Source organism: Meleagris gallopavo, chromosome 7 (assembly GCF_000146605.3).
Source record: "Meleagris gallopavo isolate NT-WF06-2002-E0010 breed Aviagen turkey brand Nicholas breeding stock chromosome 7, Turkey_5.1, whole genome shotgun sequence".
Lineage (NCBI taxonomy): Eukaryota > Metazoa > Chordata > Aves > Galliformes > Phasianidae > Meleagris > Meleagris gallopavo.
In genome coordinates, this window is record NC_015017.2 from 16,957,405 (window position 1) to 16,979,991 (window position 22,587).

Genomic DNA, 22,587 nt, shown 5'->3' on the forward strand with positions numbered 1-22,587 from the left:
CAGCTCTTTTTCCATCCTCTCAGCTGCCCTTCCATACCTTCGGACCACTTTACCCATCTTTCCCATCCATGCCCTGGCTGAATCTCCTATTGCATCCTCCCTCATCCCCCTGTCCATCGCCTCTGGGTTGACCCATTCCTAGGAGAGTTTTCTTCCCCCACTTCCTAGCTGCATCTGAGTCTTTTCCCAGCTGAATCCTTTCCACCTCTTATCTCCATCCTTGCCCTCTCCCTGACCTCCTTTCTCTCCACCTTGCTCTTGGGCTCTGCAGCTTGAGCTCCAGGGGACCCTTCTGGGCAAGGCACCCAAGGCACCTTGCATCCCTCAAACCCTCCTGCTTTGGCATTCAGACTCCTTCTTCGCCTTGTTGCAGCCTGCTCCTTGCTGCCTGCTGCTGGACATCTTTGTTGGGCAAAGGGCTTTAGCACTGGGAGGTAAAAAGAGCAGGTGCATTAGGAACAGGGAATCTGAATGCAGAAAAGAATGACAGTGTAGCTAACAGCCAGAAAGAACATATTAAAAGCAAGTATGAAGGCTGGCATGGTAGCACTAGCGCAAAGCCAAGCTGAAATGCTTGCACCTTGCACGTGACAAAAGCACGAATGCAAGTGCTGCTTCACTTGGACACTTGCTGCACTCCCACTGCAGGATCTGTGGCTGATTCAGGGTGGTTCCCCCTATGCAACACTTCTACGTTTCTGCCATGGCATACAGGAGGGCAGGAAGGTGTCAAAGGGACCCAGGAAACCACTTGGCAAAAAAAAGAAAAAAGCAGAACCAAGGCTCCCCAAGTCTTTTTGGTCCAGAAAAACATCATTTTTGCTTGTTAGCAAGCTGCTGCTTATATCAGCACAATGAGAGTCCATTTCTCCTTTCCAGCACCTAATAAATCTTGATGCGTTTAGTATTTTTTCCTTATTACTACTTGTGCTGTTATGCGCCATCCTTCAGAGCAAACACAATTTCTGTGTGTATATATACATCGACATATCACTTTCCCTGCACCAAATGACAAAAAGTGTCCTTCCTCCCCTAAAACTGACCAGAAACAATAAAGCTGAGTTCAGCTTTCTGCAAGGAACCTGGATGGAGCAAGAGCCACGGGACATATGGGTAGCAGAGCAGGAAGCCAGGATCCCCTTTCCCATCTAGGAGTGCAGGAGGTAGCTCAGAACCCGCTCGCAGATGAGCTATGCAGAGCATCCTGCAGTGTCACCTGCCGGGTTTATTTCCCTCAGTTGTATGTCTGGGAGGCAGTGTGCTTGGGACAGCAAGCCGTGAAGTGAGAGCAGAGCTGAGCCTTGCACACATAGCCAGCTTGCCCTTTGCAGTCTGAAGCATCCAACAAACCTTTATCTCTTGGCTTCTTGCATGAATCTCCTTAAGTTCCACCTGCCCAAGGAGTCTGGTCCTTCAGCAGATGCTCTGCATGCAGAGCGTGCCCGGTCTCCTGGTAACATTGCTGCTTTTGGTTAGCTTGGGGTGGGAGCACCCTCAGAAGAAACACAGAGGGCAGCAGGACAGAGGGCGCAGGTTTGTTGCAAAACCACTGCTGGCACCACTTGAGCTTTGAGTTTGCACCCGAGTACCACAGGAGCTCATTTCAGTGGGTTTTGTTTGAGCTCCAGTGGGAGACGCTTTGCAGGAGGCAGAGTGGCAGGTTTCTCCCCAGCTTTGACCAAAAAAAAAACCCAAAAAACCCCACACAAATAAAAAATAAATCAGGAATTCCTGAGGATGGGAGAAGGAAAAAACTCTCTTGGCATTCGGCTGGTAGCGTGTGAGAACAAAGTATATTTTCATAGGCGTGTTCCTAAGCAACGGGGCAAGGAAAGAAATGAAGTTTGACTTGAACGCTCCGGCCTCTGCCAGTTTGGCCAGCAGCACAGGGACTGTGTGCTGGGGGAGCTGGCTGGGCCCTCCGATCTATCAGTGACCAAAATTGGCCCTGAGCTGTGAACTGCTGAGAAAGAATCAGCACTCTTCAAAATGAACTATGGGACAGTGGCAAGGACAAGATCTAACTGCATTTCTATCTATTTCTGCGCTCGTGCTGGCTGAGCTGAAAATCACAGATGCTTTCCTCCTTATAGCCAAGGTGGAGGCGCAAGGAGAACAGTGCAGGATCACAGGGCTGGAGGCCGGGCTTGGCTCTGCAGCTGAGCAGATGTTTTGCGTGGGGACAGGATGCTCCCAGGCACAGTGCCTCAGTTTCCTCTTCTGTGAGCTGGGCACAGTGGTGCTGAGGAACGCTATGCAGGATGTGCTGCTGGCTGGCAAATGGGTCGGAAATGAAAGCAAATGTAGGATTAAAGGGCTTTGGTAATGCTTGTTTTAAGTAGGCTGATGTGTAGGTAGTGACAGGACGGTCCCTGTAGTCCTGGCTGGCACAGCAGCCAGACACTGTCCTTTACCGAAAGCCAAACACCACTGCTGCGCTGTAATTGACGTTCCTGGTTAAAAAAAAAAAAGAAAAGAAAAACCATGAATGAGCTTCATTTATGGCACAAGCTTCAGGATTCTGGGTTCGCTCTGTTTGGTTTAGGTTTTGTTTGAAACTCACCACGTCTTTCCATTCCACTGCCCTGTGCTCCCGCCAGACTTCCTCCTGCTGACACAGCAAGGTCAGGCCGAGCGCCGGGAGCACGGGGCACCGAGCACAGCCTGCCGCCCCAAACGGGCTGCTGGAAAAACAAAGGTTGTCAAATATTTCCTTCTCCTCTGCCGTTCCTTCGCTTTCTAGAAAGCAAGCGAGACTTGGCAAGTTTCCCCACGAAACCGTGAGCCAATGATAACCAGGAGGGGAAGGGAGGAGGGGTGCAGAATTAGCGCTAAGAAAATTGTCTTTGCTGCGTCAGCTGGAAGCAGGAGGAGGAGGAGGGCTGCAGAGCCCAGGTTTTCTGCAGCTTGCATTGGGTGCAGTCCCTCATCCAGCCTGACACGTTCCCCACCCCGCTTCTCTTCCCCCTCCCTTGGCTCGGCGATGCAGGATGTGGATACAGGGTTTTGAGGTGGGCAGCAGCTATGGGATTGGGGTGCAGAGCCAAGCACAGGATCCTTTGTGCAAAGAGCTTCCGACTTGTCAAGGCAAAAGCTACAGAACAGGCCTGCAAAGCCTCCTGTCCAGAACAGGAAAAATCCCATTTTTCTTCTCATCTGAAGTTTCAACTACAATATCAATATATTAAAAAAAAAAAAAATTGAAATCCATCAGGTGCCAGCAAGAAAGCTGGGTTTCTGCGGTGTGCATGTATGGAGGTGGGAGCAAGGAGTGGTTCAAACAGGAAAGGAGGGGCCTTGGCTGGAGAGTCTTTTCGGCAGCCTGGTTTCTAAGGAAGAAGCAAGAATATTAAGTAGCTGATCCAAACGAAATTCCTGCCTGGTGCCAGCAAAGTTCACCGGAGCAGAGACGTGGCTCTGTGCGTGCGTGCGTGCGCGAGTGATGGAGCGACTCCAAGCTCCCGCGCACGGCTGTCAGCCTGGACCGGCTCCCAGGGAGCCCGCCCAGAACTGTACCACTGCCTGCAGTGCTGGGGCTGGCCTTACATGGGAGCCTCTGCAGCTAGGAGGGATGCTGAAGGCAAGCAGTGTGCCTCCTGCCGTCAGTGCTCGCGTACCAGCATCCCGTGCCCGGCACACGTTTGGCACACGCATGTCGGTACAGCAGGGAGGAGGACAGGCAGTGAGTCGACTGTACTTGCACGCAGAGCACGGTGCTCTGCTTCCTCCTAACGACCGCTGAGAGCTTTGCTCGCTGCACTGAACAGCTCTGCGCCAAGTTGTTATGGCAGTGGTGGCTCCCGGTGCTCCTCACCCAAACTGGGAAGGCCGGCAGGAGAGGACAAGCTGTAGATAAATGTTGTGACTTGTTTTTCACTTGCACTAACTCAGGGCAGATAAAATGGCCCATAGTATGGCAAATCTTGCCAGTATTTTTTCTCAAGCACTTAGTAGTGTTAATTCAAGGTCAGACATAAAAACGAAAGGGGAATTCGGTTTGAGCACACCTGCCCCTCAACGTGGGCTGCTGAGCAGCAGAGTTATTACGCACAGGGAAGATATGCATGTGAACATACACATACATGTTCCCATGTTCACACACCCACACATGTCTGCACAAACATTTAATGTGTGCAAACACACACGCAGCATTTTTGTCTCTGGGGGCAGAATGGTTTCCTGGAAGCACGCATAAATTTCTCTTACGTGGTTCTGCTTAATGACTAGAACATGGATGTTTGGCCATAAAGATCAGATACTGACACACAGAGCAGCCTACCCTTTCCTCCCACTGAGGACTGAGAGATGAGATGCAGCAGGTGAGCGTATCAACAGGAGGTAAGGGGAGATAGAGGCAAGATAGTTCTCTTTGCCAGCTGCATGGATCTGAGCTCACATGCTGTGCTTGGAATTGTGGGCTGTATTTTCTGGATGGACTAAGTCTGTGTAAAGTACTCTGACAGCCTGAGTAACTGGAGATAGCCCAGTGAAGGTGTAGACAGGCTGTGGCTTGCTGAGGGCTGTCCATCCACCTCCTTTTGACTGTCCATCCATCTCTTGCTCCATGCCAGGACTGGAGAATATGTGCAGGGAGCTGTGGTGACTGATGCTGGGAGTCTGCAAGCTTCTCTTTGCCAAGGTAGTAACGTGGCCTTTGGGAATCTGAGAAATGAGACCTGAATTGGGAAAAGATGGCAAGTTTGGTGAGATATGGCAAACTGAGGACAGGAGAAATAACCTCCAGTGTTGAGGAGGGGCAAGCAGCACGAAGATAGGGTGCATGCAGAGATCAAAAATGACACAGTTTGGCTTCCCTAGCAGCCTGCATAATAACCACGTAGTAAAGAGGCTTTTTACAGGTAAAAAAAGACTGGTATAATCTGCTTATCCTCAGGACAGGTGTAGCAAAAATCACATGGAGGAGAGGGCAACCTCCAGGCTGGGTGCCCTCAGGGCTATGTGCTGGAGGCCAGGAGGCCACAGAACAGCTGGGCTCATGCTCCCAGGCCCCAGGGATGCCACTGCAGATCGCCAGGCACAGGTTACACGGTGTGTCAGCCTGTTTGGGAAGGGTCACATCACATCTGATGAAAAAGTAGTGAAATCCCCTGTCGTCTCCCCACTGCTCCCCCACCAAACACTGTCTTTCTATTCCTTCAGCTGTGTAGCCAAGGCAACTCTCAGCAAGATGTTGTTTTTGAAGTGGCTCTTTGATGGTGGTGATCTAAGGGGACCCCTTAGTGTTTATGTCAATCCACCTGCTCTCAGTTAATCCAAGCAGGAGCCAGCATAATGTGTTTGCAGAAATTTGGGACTCTCAGTGGTTTGATGTCAGCGAGTTTGCTCTCAAGGAAGCTATTTCTCAGCATGTTCTGCAGGATCTGCTGTCTGCTTATGATGTTTCCAGGACAAGTGTGCAAACTGCTCATCAATCTGAGCTCCACTGGCTGTGCATCATTCCCAAGCAAGGCTTGACCCTGAAAGATGCTGTGTACCTTTTTCCCATGACTGAGATCCAGAGCAACAAAGGCACCTAATCCCCTCCGTGGGAGCTACCTCAGTCTTCGAAAGACTGAAGAGGAAAACCTAGAGATGCTGTTGTAGGATTGGAAAGCATTTCCAATTGCACTTCCAAAGCAATTCCAAGCTGCCCACCTTGAGGACTGTTATTGCAGAGTTTGGTTTGTTTGCTTGCTGGATGGACACAGCTGGTTCACTGATAGAGATAATTGTTATGTTGATAGAGATAGCTTGTCTGGTTGCTATTTAAGGGGAAGAAGATAATCCTGACAGATACTTAAGGAAATGATCCTCCAGCTAAACAAGAGAAGGAATGTATCTTAAAGGTAATACTGGGGGCAAAGTTGACCTATATTACTTTTTAAAAAAAAAACAAAAAAACAACAGTATAAATATTTTCTTTTTTCCAGTCTGGATGGAAGTTGCCCTCTGAAGATAATTGAATCTACAGACCCTTTCATTATTCTTGCTTAAGAAATTAGATGTTATGCATTGGACTAATGATGAAACCCTAGTAATTAAGCCAGTGAATGGTGATGGAACCTGGCTTTCACTTTTTAATTTAAAAGAGATGCAGGAAAAGTGAAGAAAAAAAAGTTTTATTAGGAAATCTCATAACCATGTAGCAATCACAATAGACATCCATGAGGCTGTAACATTCCCTTTCATTTGTGGCTGAAGAAATAGCAAAAGTAGGGGAATTTTTACTGCATCATTTCATAGCCATTTCAGTATTCAGTTCTTTTCTTTTATAACAGCCAGGGAGGCTTGAAGTTGTGGGAAAAACAACAGCAAAGTGCAACAGGGAATTAGTTCTGGAAAGACTCAAGACCTGTTAGTGTGATCTGAGTTTCAGACCCCAAAATGGAGACCTGTATACTGTATCCTGTATACCTTGTTGCACTGAAGAAATCTTGATGTTGTTTTTTAACATTGAAAAGCATCTTTGCATACTGATGGACCAAGAGAAGTTGGTTGGGTTACGCCACAGTACAGTGCAGGGAGAGAGATGGCAAGGAGGAGCAAGAGCAGCAGTTCAGTTCAGGCTTGAGCAAGTTTCTTGTTAGCAATATTGTCAGAATGTGAACATCAAACTTCTGGTACTGTTTTGTGATACTTCTTAAGTGAATGGAGAGATGAAATAATGGCGAGACCTACCCAGCCTGGCTTTCTGACAGAGGGACCACTAAGGAAGCAGAAGGGAGGCCTGAGGGCAGAGGTGGAAATCTCATCACTGAAGCTCATAAAAGTCAGGTCGGACAGTACATGTGACGATGTGTCATCTGGTGCTGACACAGAGATGAGCAATGAATGATCTCACAGATCTTTTCCATCTGGTTTAAGGCAGAGCTGTGAAAGTCAGGCTGAACTCCTAGAAACTCATCCAGGCTCAGCGGGAGGTTGCAGTCATAGCTGCACGTGTGAAATATTTGTGGGGTTTGGCCAGTTCTCATTCAGCACCTCAAACAGGTGCATCTCCAGATTCCATCTAACACACCTTCACCTCCTTCTAGAGGGAGGCAAAAGGTTTGGCTTTCTCTTCCTTATGAAGGAAAGAGGTGTGAAGGGTTGGAAGAAAACCCCAGCAGCAGTTGCTTTTCAGGTCCTCTCAGCTGGTAGCCATATGAGCAGTTCAGGCTCTTTTGTTTTCATTCAGAAGATGAGAAAGCACTTTTGTTTTTCATGAAGGGATTTCCTTTCTTTTTGCCACAGCTAAGCCTCTTGGAGAAACTGTCAGTAAACAGTTGAATGATGTTCGTTGGGAGCTTCTCCAGATTTTTACCATCAGTTACAGAGAGACAGTCATGCAATCTTCTGTCCTGAGTTTTCCTTCTCCTCTCTTTTCTGCTCTTAGTTCCTTGGCAGCATGGTCTCTTCTTCGATGCCTTTATTGCAACCAGTGGAATCTGCCACTAGGGTGGATTTGTTGGAAAGCATACAAGACTAAGAAAGACTCAATGATTTCATCCTTTCCAGGAAGAAAAAGTATATCTTGGTCACTATGCTTTTGCAAGATGATTTATTTAGATTTCTCTGGATTATTCTTCAATTCATTTCTCAGATTCTTCTGCAGCTTCATATGGAATGGGAAACATCTGCAGACTCCAGATGATGTGAAAGAAATATGTTTTATCTTCCTATCATCAGTGCATCAGCTACAGGAGCTTTTTGATGTAAATCTGATCCTGAAATACTTCCTTCCTCTCCACCTGCCAGTTCAGTTCCCTGGCAGATAACTTTGTTCATGAAGTGTCAGGCTGATACAAGCAGCTATCTAGAAACAGAGTGCCTGCAATTTTCAAGATGGTGCACATCAACATTACTTAATTGAGATAGATGGATGTTTATTCATTTATTTAGGAGGAAGAGACTAAAATGTTTCCTAACCCAGTTACTTGTTGAGTATTTTAGGTTGCACCTTACTGGAAACGATTGGATTGCCACTGTGAACCACAAATTTGGTCACACTGACTGTTAGCCACAAACCCTCACCCCAGCTTTGTGTGCCTTATATACATAGTGCAAATTCTAAAACTGTGTTGAGAACTGATCTCAGTCAGATTTGAGAGCTCTCTGGAGACAAAGAGCCAAATCAAAGACACCACCTCTTGGTGAGCGCCAGTCATTGCTTCTGCATGTTAGGTAGGAAACTGCCCAGCTCATCAGCTGATACCCAAGCCTAGCTCTTCCAGCACAGCGTGGATGCTTGGAGCCTGCTGAACTAACAGCTAGCACATGTAGGGAGGGAAAGGTTGTCATGGAGCTACGCATATCTAAACCTGCTTTTCTGCTTGCTCTGGAGAGTTGATCCCAGGGAGTTTTACTTTGTGGCTGCAGCAAGGAAAGTCAGCTCAGGGAAGTATCATTTGTTACACAACTGCACTGATCCTTCTGTATGCTTCTAGCTGCCACAGCTTTACCTCTCCCACCTTCTTGGCATTTGCTGGCAGGGCAAAGAACTAGTGCTGACCTGGAGATCCGTTCCTACAGATAGGCCCTGTGCTTCCATAGCAGAACTAAACATGAGCTGGTTCCCTTTAGAGCTTCTTCCCACATGCTGAGCTGCATTTCTTCTCCATCCAGCTTTGTGTGAGGACACCAAGGTCATCAGAACAATGATCTCCCTTTCCCATGAATATTGTGTGAACCTGGGGGCAGCCCAAGCACCTGATATTCACGCTCTGCAGGTGAGCCCTGGCTGATGCAGCAGAATCTGCATCACAGGTTTCTGCTGAGACATTAATCTCCTGAGAAAAGAGCTGGTCTTCCAGGCTCTTTCAGCAAAGCTCAAGCAGTACCTTGAGAGAAAAAAAGCCCCAGCATAGTACATCCCTTTGCCATCTGTCTCCAAGGCTCTTCAGGTGTTCCTGAGCATCCTGCTGGGTCTCAGCTTAATAAAATAAGTCTTAACCTAGAGTTGAGTATTTCTAGCCGTCTGGCTGCTTTTCCAGCCCTTCCCTGAGCTTGGTCCCACCAAGCCATAGACTTCTCTTAAATATTGTCTCTGTAGCACAAGAAAATGAGGTCCTAGAGACATTCTTCATGCTGTTATAGGGATTTAAGGCACCAAGGTATCCCAGAGCTCTTTTCCAAAAGCATCTGTGGTTTTTGGGCTGTGATCTATGGATTTCTTTTGTGGGTACTTCACAGTGTTTTGACTATTAAAGACTTCCTTGCATCAGTCAGCAGGTCACAAAGGTAATTTGCTATTTTTGCAGCTCTTTGGCTAATTCCCAGTGAAGGAAATAGAGTATGGGTTTTCTTAACAGTATACCTGTATATGTAGGACAGTTTGGCACAGCCTCCCATGAGAGCTGCATCATAATCCGCAGATAGACCCATACTGAAGAGGCAATGGGATTTACCTTTCTTAACTTCAGCTTAAGTGAGACCAGTGCAGTCACAGGAGGAGAGACTGCAGCCTCCAGAAATGCGATGTTCCACCCTAAAATCAGCACCTTAGCCAAATGATGGGGCTTACTGCAGTTTGGAGGGTGCAGTATCCCCACAATGACCAAGACATGGAGTTTAGCCATCCAAAAGTCTCTGTGTCAAGTCTGTTGTAAATGCCTGTTGCACATGTTGTGGTCTCAGAGGGGCTGAGATGGCCATCGGCAGAGGTTGTCCTTTCCAAGCCAGGCTGCTGCTTTCCAGCCCTTCTCAGTGTGTGGTGCCTCCTCCCAGTCTCTCATCGCCTTCAAGCCTCACCAGCATGCTCCCACGCCGACCCACCACTGAATCTCCACAAAAGCACAAAAGTTCGTCAAAAGTCCAAGCTGTGTTGCAGCTGGCTCTCCTGCAGCCAACACCCCGGGCTAGTGGAGGGACTGGCTGCAGCCTGCATCCCTGGCCCTGGCTGCTCCTCCTCCTTGGCTGGATGGCCGCTGCGGCCGCCTGACATCACTGCCTGACTTCACCGGGCAGTGGTCCATGGCAGTGACCCCAGCCCTGGGCATTGTTCCAGAGCCAGCTCTGTGCTCATCCAAGCAGGGCTGGGGGTCACTCATCGCCACGTTGTAAGTTGTGCCTGCTGTGGGAATGTAAATGAGCTTTTCTTCGTTAGGGTGGCGAATGGGCTGGTCCCTGTGAACTTTGAGGAGCTCAGGAATGCTTTTGTTCAGTTGTGCTCTCTGGCTGCCAAAGGGTGCAAGATGAGCTGACCCTCCTGCTCTGTATCCCATTCCTGCCTGCCCATTGGTAACGCAAACACTGTCCCTATATGCTGAAGGAGGGATTTTTACTTTCCTCTCTTGGTCAAAGATGTAAGTGCAGGCTGGAGAGGAACTTGCCTGCCCGTCCCAAATTTTAGTGTGGGTCAGTAGTCAGGTCAAACAGGGGAAATACACAAAGTGAATTATTACTGGCCGGAGACCTGAGCCCAGAATTCCTGCATAAAATCCAATCTAAAGAAAAATAGGTACATCTTTTACATTACCTGCAAGTGTTGATGCTGCTTTCAGGGGCAGTACCAATGCTTCTCCTCTCCCAGCCAAGGGAAGCTGCTTTCTGCTGCCCAGCCAGAAGCAGCAGCAGAAAGGATGGAGATGGAGAAATGCTGTCGTTCCCCTGCTGAAGTTTAACTAAGATTCTTGTTGTGTCTTTCTTTAGCACCTTCCTGTTTAAATGGTGCATTATGTTAGTGTTTGTGCTGTAAATATTAATAATCATGATAGTAATCAAGTAGGCTGTTGAGAAAGATTGGAGGCAATGGTTGTGCCTGTACTTGTTAGGCGCATATGGCTTTTTTCCAGTTTTTGAACAGGACAGCAAGTTCTCTAGCAGTGGCCTGTGGATGTAATGAGCACGGATCATTAGCAGCAGCAGTCAATAGGTACTTTTCCTACCTTCCTGCCAGAAACCAATGGAAATTTGTTACAAAAATTCAAGCCTCCCAGTCATTTGGAAAACACTTCCTGCTCAGCTCTGCAGTGCAAATGGGCAGGGAGGCAGTGTTCTCACACACCCACGTGCACACGCACACACTGTGTGGGCTTCATATGTGTCCAAACCTCTGAAACATGAGAGTGGCGGGGCTGGTTTGGGGCCAGGTGTAAGGAGATGCACAGGCTGTCCCAGGCATTGACTGTCGAGGACAGCAGAAGGAATTTGTGGCTTCCCTGTGACCAGTATTTTGCTGTTCTGTGTCCCTATTATACTGGAAGGGTGGAAATAGTTCCTGGAGGGAAGGATTCCTATAGAACTTGTCCTGGCCAGCCCTGATGCTAAGCCTTTAGCCCCTAGGGCAGGGGACAGCCCACACTTAGCTAAGGGTACATTCTACCTCCCAGGGCTGATGGTAACCTGTACAAATTAAGACATCAACAATACAGCCCTTCTGCTGACCTGACGCATGCTGGAGCCGTGCAGGTTGGTCTCCAGCTGCTCTCTGCTTTTTCCTTGGTTCCTCCATGGACACCAGAGCACCAGGAGCAGAAACGAAGTCATGAGGTGGCTCTGAGTTGAGTTCAATCTCCTGCCTTGGCCATAGGGTTACCATCCCCTTGAGATGGCTGCAGCCGGAGTCCCACCTCCAGGCTAGCCAGTATTCTCAGCAATGTCACTCTTCATTGTGGCCATCGAGTCTAGGACATCTGCTAAGCAGCGACCTCCTCCTGAGGAGTGTGTTAAAGGGATGACAGTGGTGAGACCCACCCACCTCCTGCTGCCCATGGAGCTGAGACTGGGAGGTATAGCCCTACCTCTGCATACAGCCTGCCCACAGCCCAGCCACCGGAGGTGGCTGGGTTGGGGCCAGGTGTGAGGAGGTGCACAGGCTGTCCCACTGTTGCCAAGGCGGATGGGAGTTGGCCCTGGCTGTAGGCAAGAAGGGGCCGTGCATCAGGCCTGATGGTGATGGCGAGGGAGGAGAAACTCCTGCCTCCTTCCTGAGCAATTAGGGCTTCTTCAGGAAAACTGGGTGTTCTTCCCATTGGCATTTCCTTGGGAGCAGACACATAATGCTGACTGCTGTGCGCCTGCCCTGTGTGGCAGGTGATGGCTGAGGAATGAGCCAGTGGGTAAGGATGGGATGATGGACAATTCTTTGGAGATGCTGACACGGTCCCAGTGGCATGGGGTGGCTGCAGGTTGATGCAGGTCAGATGGCTGAGGGGCATAGGAGGGACTGGGGGTAGCCAGTGCTGCCCCGACTCTGACAATCCCCTCATGTTGACATCATGAAGGTCTCTGACCATCTGCCCAGAGCTTGTCAGGAGTTTGTATGTTAGGGACCTCTGCCCTTCAATTTGTCAAAATTGGCTTGTTAGTATCCAATTAGGGAACAGATGGACAGGTGCATGAGCTTCAGCCTTGTTGCTGGAGGAAATTAGGTTAAAAATCACCAGAGGGCAGAGAAAAGGGATCTATGGAGTTCTCACTGGGAGATAAAGACCTAAACTGTTGTTTCTTCCATGGCTGTCTGCATTCCAAGGGAGTCAAAAGGCATCTGTTCCATTTGCTGCTTCTATCCTGGAGGAAGAGCTGGTCTCAGGTGGGAGCTGGGCAGCTTTCAGTGCTCACCAGCCCTCACTCTCTTTGCAGAGTGCAGAGCTCCTTTGCTTCCCATCTGTCCTTGCCAAAAGGGCTCCTCCACATTAGCCCCTGGCTTCCAGCCCGCTCTGGCTTTCTGGCAGCTTGCAGGAAGCAGAGGAACAAGGTGTTTCCAGAAGCTCAAGTTGCTGACCATATGAGTGGACACAAGCTGCTGCAAACACCTATTGCACCACGATTCCAGGGGACTGGACACTCTGTGCTGTTTCTCTGAATTCTCACTGCTGTGTCCTGTTTGTTATTTCAGAGCTGTCCAGGTAACCATGCCTCTCTTGTTTATTACTGCACAGGTAATGAGCTGCAACCTGTTGTGTTCTTGTAGGTTGCCTGCTTTGAAAGGGCAGCCCAGGGAGATGCCCTAGCAGTCAGTGCCAGGGGGGCTCCAGGGACAGAAGAGGCAGTGTGTCACTACTGTGGGTGAGCTTGTTCACTGAGGATGTCTCATGGCTTCTTTCAGACCTTGGATTGCAGCAGCATCTTGTGGCAAAGTGTGCATTTCGGTTGCACTTTGTACATTCCCAGTATAATCTATCTCTTCCCTATCCCCTGTCCGTCATCTCCTTATAATAGAGGAGTGACTGAAATCCTTCAACAAGGCAAAAATTTGGGGACATGAATGTCATGGGGCAAATTGGCAAGAGGATCCTGTTCTGGATATACATGCGAGTCCCAAAGATGATGGATGGGGTCATTTGTGTTGCTTTGGATAGTTCGGAGGGTGCCGACTCTGGTATGTTGATCAACCTCTGTTCTTGTGGAAGAATAAAAAAGAAAAAGCAGGCTGCTTTAGTAAGTACATGTCCATGGAAATCTTCCCAGCTTTGAAAAGTGGGAGCCCAGTGACTGGCCTGTCCCCTCAGCCATCTCCAGAGCCACCCACAGATTGCATGCACCCATGTGCAGCCTGGTGGGGAAGCCATCTGCAGGGTCACTCCTGTCTGCCTTGTTGTTTCAGCCCCTCTGGTGCCTGTCATCCTGCTGCAGTGGCTTCTCCCATGCCTGCCTGCTGGTCCCAGCACAAACCTGACAACATCAGTACTGGACTCCTGGGAACCAGGGCTGGGAGGCAGCAGCCTCAGGAGCTTTAAACTGTATTCAGATTTAGTCCAGATATAGCCCTTTTTCACTCTGGTGGCTGTACTAAAGGTCACAAGTCAGCTAAGTTTAGACTGTCATCAGCTCTCTCCTATATATATCCGAGTAGGGCTCCTGAACTGCATCCATCCGGCGCAGGTCATGCTGAGGCGATGTGAGGGGGTGCACGGGGCCATGGACAGAGCGTAAATGGGTTCCTCCCTTGCCTCTGGTATCATCAGTGATAGCTATGTTCAGGCAGCATTACTCTGCAGCATTGCCTCTGGCTTTACTTACATCACAGCAGGCTTGCAGGCTGAGGACTCTGGTCAGTGTCTTCAGCATCACTGCCAATGTGTCTGTCCAGCAGTGTGGCAGCTTTGCTAATTGATAGTCCTTGACTTTGGAGTCATCTCATCTTTGAGCATCCCTGGCTTTTGTTCTTGCATCTGCAAGGCTGAGATGTGAGCTTATCACTTAATCCTCCTGCCATTGCTAAAGAGGGACTTCTCCCCCACATTTTGTGTCCTCTCTGGTCCTCTCTGGATGAGGGATAACCATCCAGATAACCAGTCATTCTCTACTGAAACACTGCGAATAATGGTGGCCTTGTATGTAAATCCCATTCTAGAACCCCCAGCTTCTCCATTCCCAGAAGACACTTTCCTGTCCTGAGATCACATGAAATACACACCAAGTCCCAAAAATTGGGATAAAACCAGGGCTGTAGAAAGGAGCTGGAAAAAGGCTTTCAAGGAGGGCATCATTGGGCATAGAATTGGGCAAGCAAACCCTTGTCAGCTGCTGGAGGCCTGACAGTTCTGTATCCCTTTCCTTACAGAACGGGAATCCCGTGAGCATGAGGAGCCGACCACATCGGAGATGACAGAGGAGACCTACCCGCCCAAGGCCTACCGGCCCAAGCATGGCCGCCTCTCTGACCTCAAAGCTGAGGCTCTGAAGAAGGACCGCCGGAAGAAGCTGACCTTAGCCAAGTTTGTGGGCATGGCAGAAAACACAGCACATCCCCGCGTGGTCATCCCCGAGCTCCGGCAAGAGTTTGAGCTGGTGGGTGCTGCCCACTTTGCCCCATGGAAGAGGGGCTGTGGGAGGGCTTTGTGCCTCTGGCAGGGGGTACCGGTAGGAGGGACCAGGGGACATTTGCAGCTCAAGGCTTCCTGCCTAACTTACTCTGTTCCTTCCCCGCAGGGCCCTTGCCGCAGGCACATGGAGGCCTCCCTGCAGGAGCTGAAGAGCAGCCAGCGGATGGTCCCCCGCGCTGTGCATCTCCCCAACTGCGACCGAAAGGGATTCTACAAGAGGAAGCAGGTAAGAGCCCTGCAGAGGCAGGGATGCTCCCCACACAGAGAGGCTTTATTCTGTCACAACTAAATGAAGAGAATTGAGGTTTTTCTTCCACTGGGCTAATGGGAAGATTGCAGTAAGCCTCTCCAGGCATGGTTGGTGGGGTTGGCCTTGTTGGTGGCTCAGAGCATCCTCCAGCCTGAGGCTAGCATCCTACAGGAGATGGTGGGGTAGAAGGAAATGGAGAGCTCCAGGCTGGGAGATGGAGATGATGAAGTAAAAGAAGCAAAGCACAAGGCCGAGCCTCAGTCCTAGCACAAAGGAGGCATTGGAGGGTGGTGGCAAGCTCCTCATTTCTGCACTTGTGTGTCTCTCCCCAGTGCAAGCCCTCCCGGGGACGGAAGCGTGGGCTGTGTTGGTGTGTGGACAAATATGGCATGAAGCTGCCGGGGACTGACTACCTGAGCGGAGACCTGCAGTGTCACGCATTCGACAGCAGCAACGTGGAGTGAAGTTGCATCCCCTCCCTCTGCCCCATCACCACCCACCCAGGCTCCCTTCCACCCTCCCCTCCGCACCTCCCTGCGCCCCAGGACTCCGATTCCTTTCATCTCATGTAAGAAGAATAAAAGAGAGGAAAAGAAAAAAGAGAAAGAGAGGAACAGAACAAAAAAATAAATAAGGGACAAAGAAAAGGAGAAAGGAAAAAGGAAAAAAGAAAGGAAAGGAAAGGAAAGAAGAAAAGAGAAATACAAACCCTGAAGAGACTGAGGACTCGGAATCTACAGCAGTGTCTTGACAACAAGGACTCAGCAAGGAAAGGACAGAGCCAGAGACAAGCCAGCTTTGGGTGCTCCGCAGTCCCGCACCTCTCCCTGCACTGCCTGCGCACCCCTGCCGCCGAGCAGAGCCCACGCCGATGTAGAAAGCTCTCCGAGTTGGTGATTTTCTAGTACGGGGTGCGGGCGGGGTTAATTTTTCATTTCTTTATTTTTGATTTTTTGTTAGCTAGTCATTTTCCAAAGGGTCTGGAGAGAAAATCTTGCAGCCATCAGCGTCTCCCCTCCTTGCTCCATTCCTCTGGAGTTTCTTCCCTGTATCGCTGGGATGCATTCAAGTCATTCTTATCTCCATCCCAAATGACCACCCTGATCCAAGCAGATTTGGACCACGCTGGGAGGAAGATGAAGAAGAGGAAGAGGAGGAGGAGGATTCACTGCGCACGTGGAGATGAGATGGGGAGGGACACAAAGCTTCTGCAACGGCATGAATACTCCCCACAGTATTCGTGAACATCAAAAAGAAACCAGAAGGGAGACATACCCTTCTCAATGTGGCTCCTCTTGACTTGGGAAGTCAGAAATCTGAGTTTTGGACAAGTGAGACTCTGAACGTCACCCATGCGGGTATGGAAGTGTTTGTGGCGTGCACACATGTGCACAGATGTGACTTCTCCTCCTTGCCTGGAAACATGCAATTTGAGGGCTTCACTGTAAGCAGGGGGAGAGCTGCCAGACTGAGCAGGGAAGAGAGTTGTAGTGGTGTTCCATCTGTGTCAGCTCCATGGATGCTCTATCACTCCCAAGAGCAAAGCAGGCATATACTGGGACAGGGGGACTGGGGACGAAACCCTTCACCACCATGGCAAAGACCAACTATGGAGATTTTTATTTTTTTTTCACAGCCAAAAAAGAATAGTTTGCTCCAGGGGGAAAAAAAGACTTTGTTTTATCTTGGTTTTTTGTTAAGGCTGGATTATAGCCTTTCCCAGGGGTAGGAAAACACCAGCCTCCATCTTTTGCATTGCGGAAACTGCTGACATCTGCCACGGCTGACTCCCTCTGCCAACTCCCCAACCTGCATTGAGCTCTGCGACAGGTCTTCAAGACTTGTAACCCAGGACCCAAATCCTCATTCAGCAACAGCAGCCACCGCAGTGTGGAGACCCACTGCCTCAGGTTTGCTTGGACAGCTGATAGCCGCCTTCCTGACTATTTCATTGGGTTTTTTATTTTCCGTGTTGGATTTTGGGACTCAATTCCCCATGACAAGGGTCTCTGTGGTGGCTGTGCTGGGAGGATATCCCGCAGTAAAGATGAGTCATGGGGTCTGGGCATAATAGCCCTGGCACGTGAACACGTACCTGGAGACATCTGAAGTATACATCTGATCTTGGGGGGAGGATGCAGCCAATGTGTCCCCCAGTGCTGGTCTGAACCTCCTGGGGCTGGATAAGGAAGAAGAGGGGATTCCCAGCACCAGTGGGGCCAAGATGAGGGGGAAATGGGTGCTGAGGAGCTCTTTTGGAAGCTTCTCCCCATCACTGGTTCAGTGCCGTCACTGTAGTGTCCCATGGGATGAGATCAACCCCATGGGCAACCCACAAGGATGCTTGTCTCAACGGAGAGCAGGACTGGATGGCCCCCAGATTTTGGCAACGGACTTCCATGAAAACCCAGTGGGGCACATTTGGAGCTGGGAGTGAGGTGCCTTCCTGTGCTGTAAAGAAGAGGGGACTGCCACCATATGTGGATCTTATTCCCCCTACTGAAAAAAAGAATGCAGGAATGGGGTGATGGGGTAGTCCCCGTGCCATGTTGCTGGAGGGGAGCTGGGGCCGGGGCAAATGGAGCAAGGTCGGATTGAGCTGGGTGGAGGGTGAAGGTGGGGTGAATATAGTGGGAGGTGGAGGAGCCATGTCAAGCCCCAAGGTCACAGATCACCATCAATGCTGTCTCCTCTCTCCTCAAATTGCCGGTCCCAGTACAAAACCCAGTGTTATAGGCCAGTACCACCTTCCCCAGTACCCTACCTCCTTTCGTCTTCTCTCTCCTTCTTGCTTTTGTTTATTTTTGTTTTATTGTTTGATTTCCCAAAACTTGAAAGCCTTTGGCTGCAGAGAAAGGAGCCATGCTGCCTAGGGGTGGGCAGAATGGGAGCGGGCAGAGAGTCAGCAGGTCCACAAGGAACATGTATTTTGAGGTAAACTCACCTCCTGGGGGGGTGCAGAGCAGTCTGGTGGTGGCCTCATGGCATGGCCACCATGGTGACACTGGGAGGGGGACGCAGGAGGATTCTCCAGCCTCCCAGTACAAAGTGGGTCCCAGCTGTGGACTCACAGGCACCAGAATCCATTGGGTGGTGACAAAGCATCACCACTTCCAGCAGAGAGGCAGAGGGACCTGCTTTGCATTTTGTGGTGGGATAAGCAGAACAGACACATCCGGGAGCTGGAAGGGCTGCGGTGAGAGAGGCGCACGAGGAGTTGCTGGCCATTTTGCACGCCAGTGGCCGCATGGTGAGGAAAAAGCTGGAGCAGGGGTGAGGACAGTCCTTGGACCACATCTCCCATGAGAGATGTTCAGCAGCTGGGTTACCCCTTGTCTGTACTGCAGTGGCCTTCGAAAACCACTAGTACAAGAGCATTTTGCACTATTTCTCCGCTCTCTTTCTCTTCCCCCTTCTCTTTTTCTCTGCCTTCTCCATAGAAAAAAAAAAAAAAAAAAAAAATTTTTTTTCTGTTGGCGTTGTTTTTTTGGTTTTGTTTTTTTGTTTTGTTTTTCCCAAAACGGAGCATTGTATATTTAACAACCGACAGCTCACCTTGCTTCCAGACAGCTGTCCTGGCCCTGGCGAGGAGCCCTGCTCACCGTGCCCCGTCCCCAGCCCCGCCAGCCACCCGCCACTGCCACCGGGACAGACGTCACCGCACACATCACCCACCGTTGTACCACAGTCGTTCACACACCAGATTCCGAGTTTCCTGCCTGTTTTTTTTTCGTTGTTTTTTTTTTTTTAACCTTTAAGCAATACTCACTACACATTTTACGGTAGCTTTTTATAGCTTTACATACATACGGTAGCTCTGTTTTTTGGTTTTTTTTTTCCCGTTTTGTTTTGTTTTTGTTGTGTTTGTGGTTTTTTTTTTTTTTTTCCTAGTAAACAAGAAATACTCATAATCTTACTGGTGGGGAAAATAAAAAAAAAAAAAGAACAAGTTTGTGAAAAACTGACAATGGAAGAAGAGCTTAATGCTCTGTTTAGCATTTTGTACTTAAAAAAAAAAAATCTCACATTTTATTAAAAAGTGAAGATTGCTGTATACTATTTATTCAACTTATAATTTATGTTACTCTTTGATCTTTGTCTTTTCTCATGACAAAGCATTTATTTAATAAAGTTATGCATTCAGTTAGCTTGTGCCTGACCCTCGTAGAGTGTCTGCGTGCCAGCCCTGCCATTAGCACACTGTGCCTGGGGGCTCAGCCAGCTCTATGGGTCCGACAGGGCAGGGTGACCTGGTGGCAATGGCTTAGGCAACCTTTAGACCCCAGAGAACTCTGCTAAGACAGTGGTAAATTTGAAAGGTTGAGCTTAGAGCATCCTTACTGCTGAGCTGTAATTTTTTAGCTGTTTATTTGCAGGGGTGGGGCTGGAGCACCCATGTTCTGCTGGGTCATGAATGGAAAGAGAATTGTAGTCATAGAATCATTAAGGTTGGAAAGACCACTAAGACCATCTAGTCCAACTGTCAACCCACACCTGTCACCACTCTAAACCATGGCTCTTGGTGCTACATCTACCATTTTCTTGTATGCCTCCAAGGATTTGGTGCCCATAATGCTGAGCACTCAACTGCTACCCCAAATTGATCTCAATGCTTCAGGATGCGATATCTGAGCCTCAAAACTCTCCAGGCAGTGGGAAGTCCTGCCCCAACATCTCGGTGAACAGGAATGTCCCCATCCCATCCCTGCAGGGTACACGAGCCCAGCCAGGCTGTAGTCTTCAGCAACCTCATGACAGCCCTCAGTGCCCCTTCCCACCACCCATGTCCTCCTCCTCTGCTCACACAACCTTTCATCTTCCCACACACCCCTTTGTCGCATGCCTCCATCCCCACCGTCTGCCTCAGTTGCCAACATCGTTCCATGTGCCCAAAGCATCACAGGAGACAAAAAATGTCCCCTTTATCCCCAAATAGGTGGCTGGGCTGTGCTAAGATACATCCCCCACCCTCTATCTGCATCACCAGACCCAGCTGCCTGATCTGCAATGGGCTCCTCACCCTGGAGCCGGAGTGGACTGTGGGGCCTGTATCCCACTGCCCCTCAGTGATACACAGCCCAAGGTATGGAAATCAGCCAACACCAGGACATTTTTGCTGGTAGGTGGGGAAGCACTGCTGCTGAACTGTCAGCTATGCCAGCACTGAAAGGTGGCTTTCCACACAGACAGTTCAGGGCTATGCTACCAGTTCCTTGTCACCATCACCCATGCCCATCAGGCCCACCCACAGCACATTCCATGCCATGGCCCTGGTTAGCCCCAGCCATGCAGAAATCTCTTCCTTCAGCACTGCAATTTCAGCTCTTAAGCATGGCTTGCAATTATTATCATTATTCTTTGCTTTGCCGTGGCATCCCGAGCTCCTTTTGGCCACAGAGATTTTCCTCCTGCAGTCCAAGAACTCTTTGCACAGGCAGCAGAGACAAAACCAGCAAGGCCAGGATGATCCCTGGAGAACAGGTCCATCTGCTGGCTGACAAACAGCATGACCGGCTGCAAGAACCAACTTGAAAAGCACCCAAAATCCTGAAGACTGGGAGTCTGGGAGGAGCTGACCTTCACCCAAATATCTGCTGAAGTCCCAGGGCAGAGGGACTTTGTGCCCTTGCAAAGCTCTCACAGAGCTCCCAGGTTGAACAGGGTGCTTCTACAGCCCCCCTCCCAGCAAGAACATTGTGCCAAAAACCACCTTTTTCCACCAGACCTGTCTGCCATCAGGCAGCAAAACTGCCTCTGCACATGTGTCGGGCAGATGCTGACTTGAGAGGACTCAAAGGCATGGCTGCATTGTGCAGAACTGCAGAAACACCCACAGAGCAGGAAGAGAGGGGATGGGGTGACACCAGGGCTTCCCAGCTCACACAACTGGGACCAGTAGGGGTAAAAACCAAACTCCCAATGCTGCTCATTGGGCTCAGCATTTACAACACCCCCAGGGCAAAAGCCCAAGTTTGTGTGTGATGCATCAGGCAAGAAAACATGCTCTATTTAATAGAGAAGGTTGGGGAGGGGGAAGATGACAGTTTTCTGGCATCCCATTTAATTTATTCCAACTTTACGCAGCTCAGCATCTCCCAAAGAGAAAAGAAAAACACAAAAAGAAAACTTCCTGGTTCCTAAACAAAACAAAAAGTACAAACTGCAGCTGACAGCCAGAGTGTGCATGGTTTACATGGAAAAGCTGAACACCCTGTGCTGTTAACAGAAGACAGGTAGCATCATTTTTACAGTTACTCAGTTCTGCATTCAGGTGCATTCTCTTTCTCTCTGATACATTCTCACTCCCTCTCTCTCACATACTCACATCTCTCTATCACTTTCCTCCTACAGCCCCAAAGCATTTTCCTTTTCTCTTCCACTGATACTTCCAAACTCCTGCAAGGACATGAGGAGTTCAATCTGCATAGACTGTCCCTGCTCTTTGCACTTGGGAAACTTCGGGCTAGGAAGGTGGGGGGAAGTGAGGGGGTAAGGAACAGCAACAAACCCCAGCATTCCCATTACTGCAGAGTTTTGGGCTTTTTGCTTTTCTTTCCCCAGCCCAAGTCCCCAGGTGAGTGGTGTTTGTCCCACAACCCCAAGGAGCATATGCTGGCAGCACCCCTCAGCCCCTCTGTGGGCCCATCCCAGCCCTGCCCAAGGTCCCACAAAAAACTCTATATTTCTCCCCTTACTGTAGTAAGGATAAGAATGTTTGCAATTGTTTTGCAAATGGAATCCACATTAAAAATGGGGGGAAGGAAGAAAAAGTCTCCTTGCTTCGGCGACAGGGAAGTTATTTATTCTCAGCGTCGGTGTGTTCTGTACAGAAAGAAATCAACAGGTGAAGTAATGGCAGAGACATCGGTCCTCAGAGCAGCACGTCCAGTGCAAAACATCTCAGAGCGCCTGCAATTGCTTGGATTTAACCTATACAAACATGCATGTGGGCAGAGGGGTGCGTGTGTGTGTCTGGGCCTTTACAAAGCATGATATATACTGTACTTACAATAAAAAAAATGTGCGCTGAAAAGCAGATGCTCACTCCTGTCCCAAGCGAAAATGGAGGGACAAGAGCAGCTGCTGGGAGTGCAGGTTTTAGATGGGTTTTTCCTATCTAGAAAGAAAGAAAGAGAGACACTCCCTGGCTTATTATCCTAAAATCTACACAGGCATCCTTCCACCCAGCCCCGGCGAGTTCACTTTAGCTCCCTCAGCTTAAGCCAATCCTAAGAAATACCGGGCAGCAGCCCTCCAAACCCCTCAGAAAACCAAGCATTCAGCTCCACAGTCACCCAAAGGCCCCATCCTCCCAGAGCAGCAGGGCTGGCTGCAACCAGCAGTGGTTCAGGGGGCTGCCTCGTCCTTATCCCCTGGCAATGCCCCCTTGAGGAACGCAGCCCCATCATGCTGCCACGCTCCAACTGGAAAGAGGGGACTTCCCTCCTTCCCACACCGCATCCCACGCCAGGGCCAATGCACAGGGGACAGGCAGGACACGAGAGGCAGTATTTACAGTCTTTGGTCTCGGGGAAGGGAGGTAGGAAGAGGGAAATGGAACTTTGTTGTTCGTTTCTTTTTTCTTTTTTC

General features: G+C 49.5%; 1 protein-coding gene across 1 annotated transcript; it reads left to right on the forward strand.

The window, feature by feature from the left end:
• The first annotated feature begins 14,450 nt into the window (after positions 1-14,450).
• IGFBP5 (insulin like growth factor binding protein 5) lies at positions 14,451-21,819 on the forward strand. Its single transcript, XM_010713604.3, has 3 exons — positions 14,451-14,712; positions 14,854-14,973; positions 15,330-21,819. Exons 1-3 carry the CDS (start codon positions 14,527-14,529, stop codon positions 15,459-15,461), a joined length of 438 nt encoding a protein of 145 aa, XP_010711906.1. The 5' UTR covers positions 14,451-14,526; the 3' UTR covers positions 15,462-21,819.
• The last annotated feature ends 768 nt before the right edge of the window (positions 21,820-22,587 follow it).

Excerpts from the sequence above, each read along its gene's own strand:
- IGFBP5 (XM_010713604.3), top strand. The coding sequence starts at position 14,527 with ATGACAGAGGAGACCTACCCGCCCAAGGCCTACCGGCCCAAGCATGGC. Across the intron at positions 14,713-14,853 it reads TCCGGCAAGAGTTTGAGCTG|GGCCCTTGCCGCAGGCACAT; the intron begins GTGGGTGCTGCC and ends CCTTCCCCGCAG. Across the intron at positions 14,974-15,329 it reads GATTCTACAAGAGGAAGCAG|TGCAAGCCCTCCCGGGGACG; the intron begins GTAAGAGCCCTG and ends GTCTCTCCCCAG.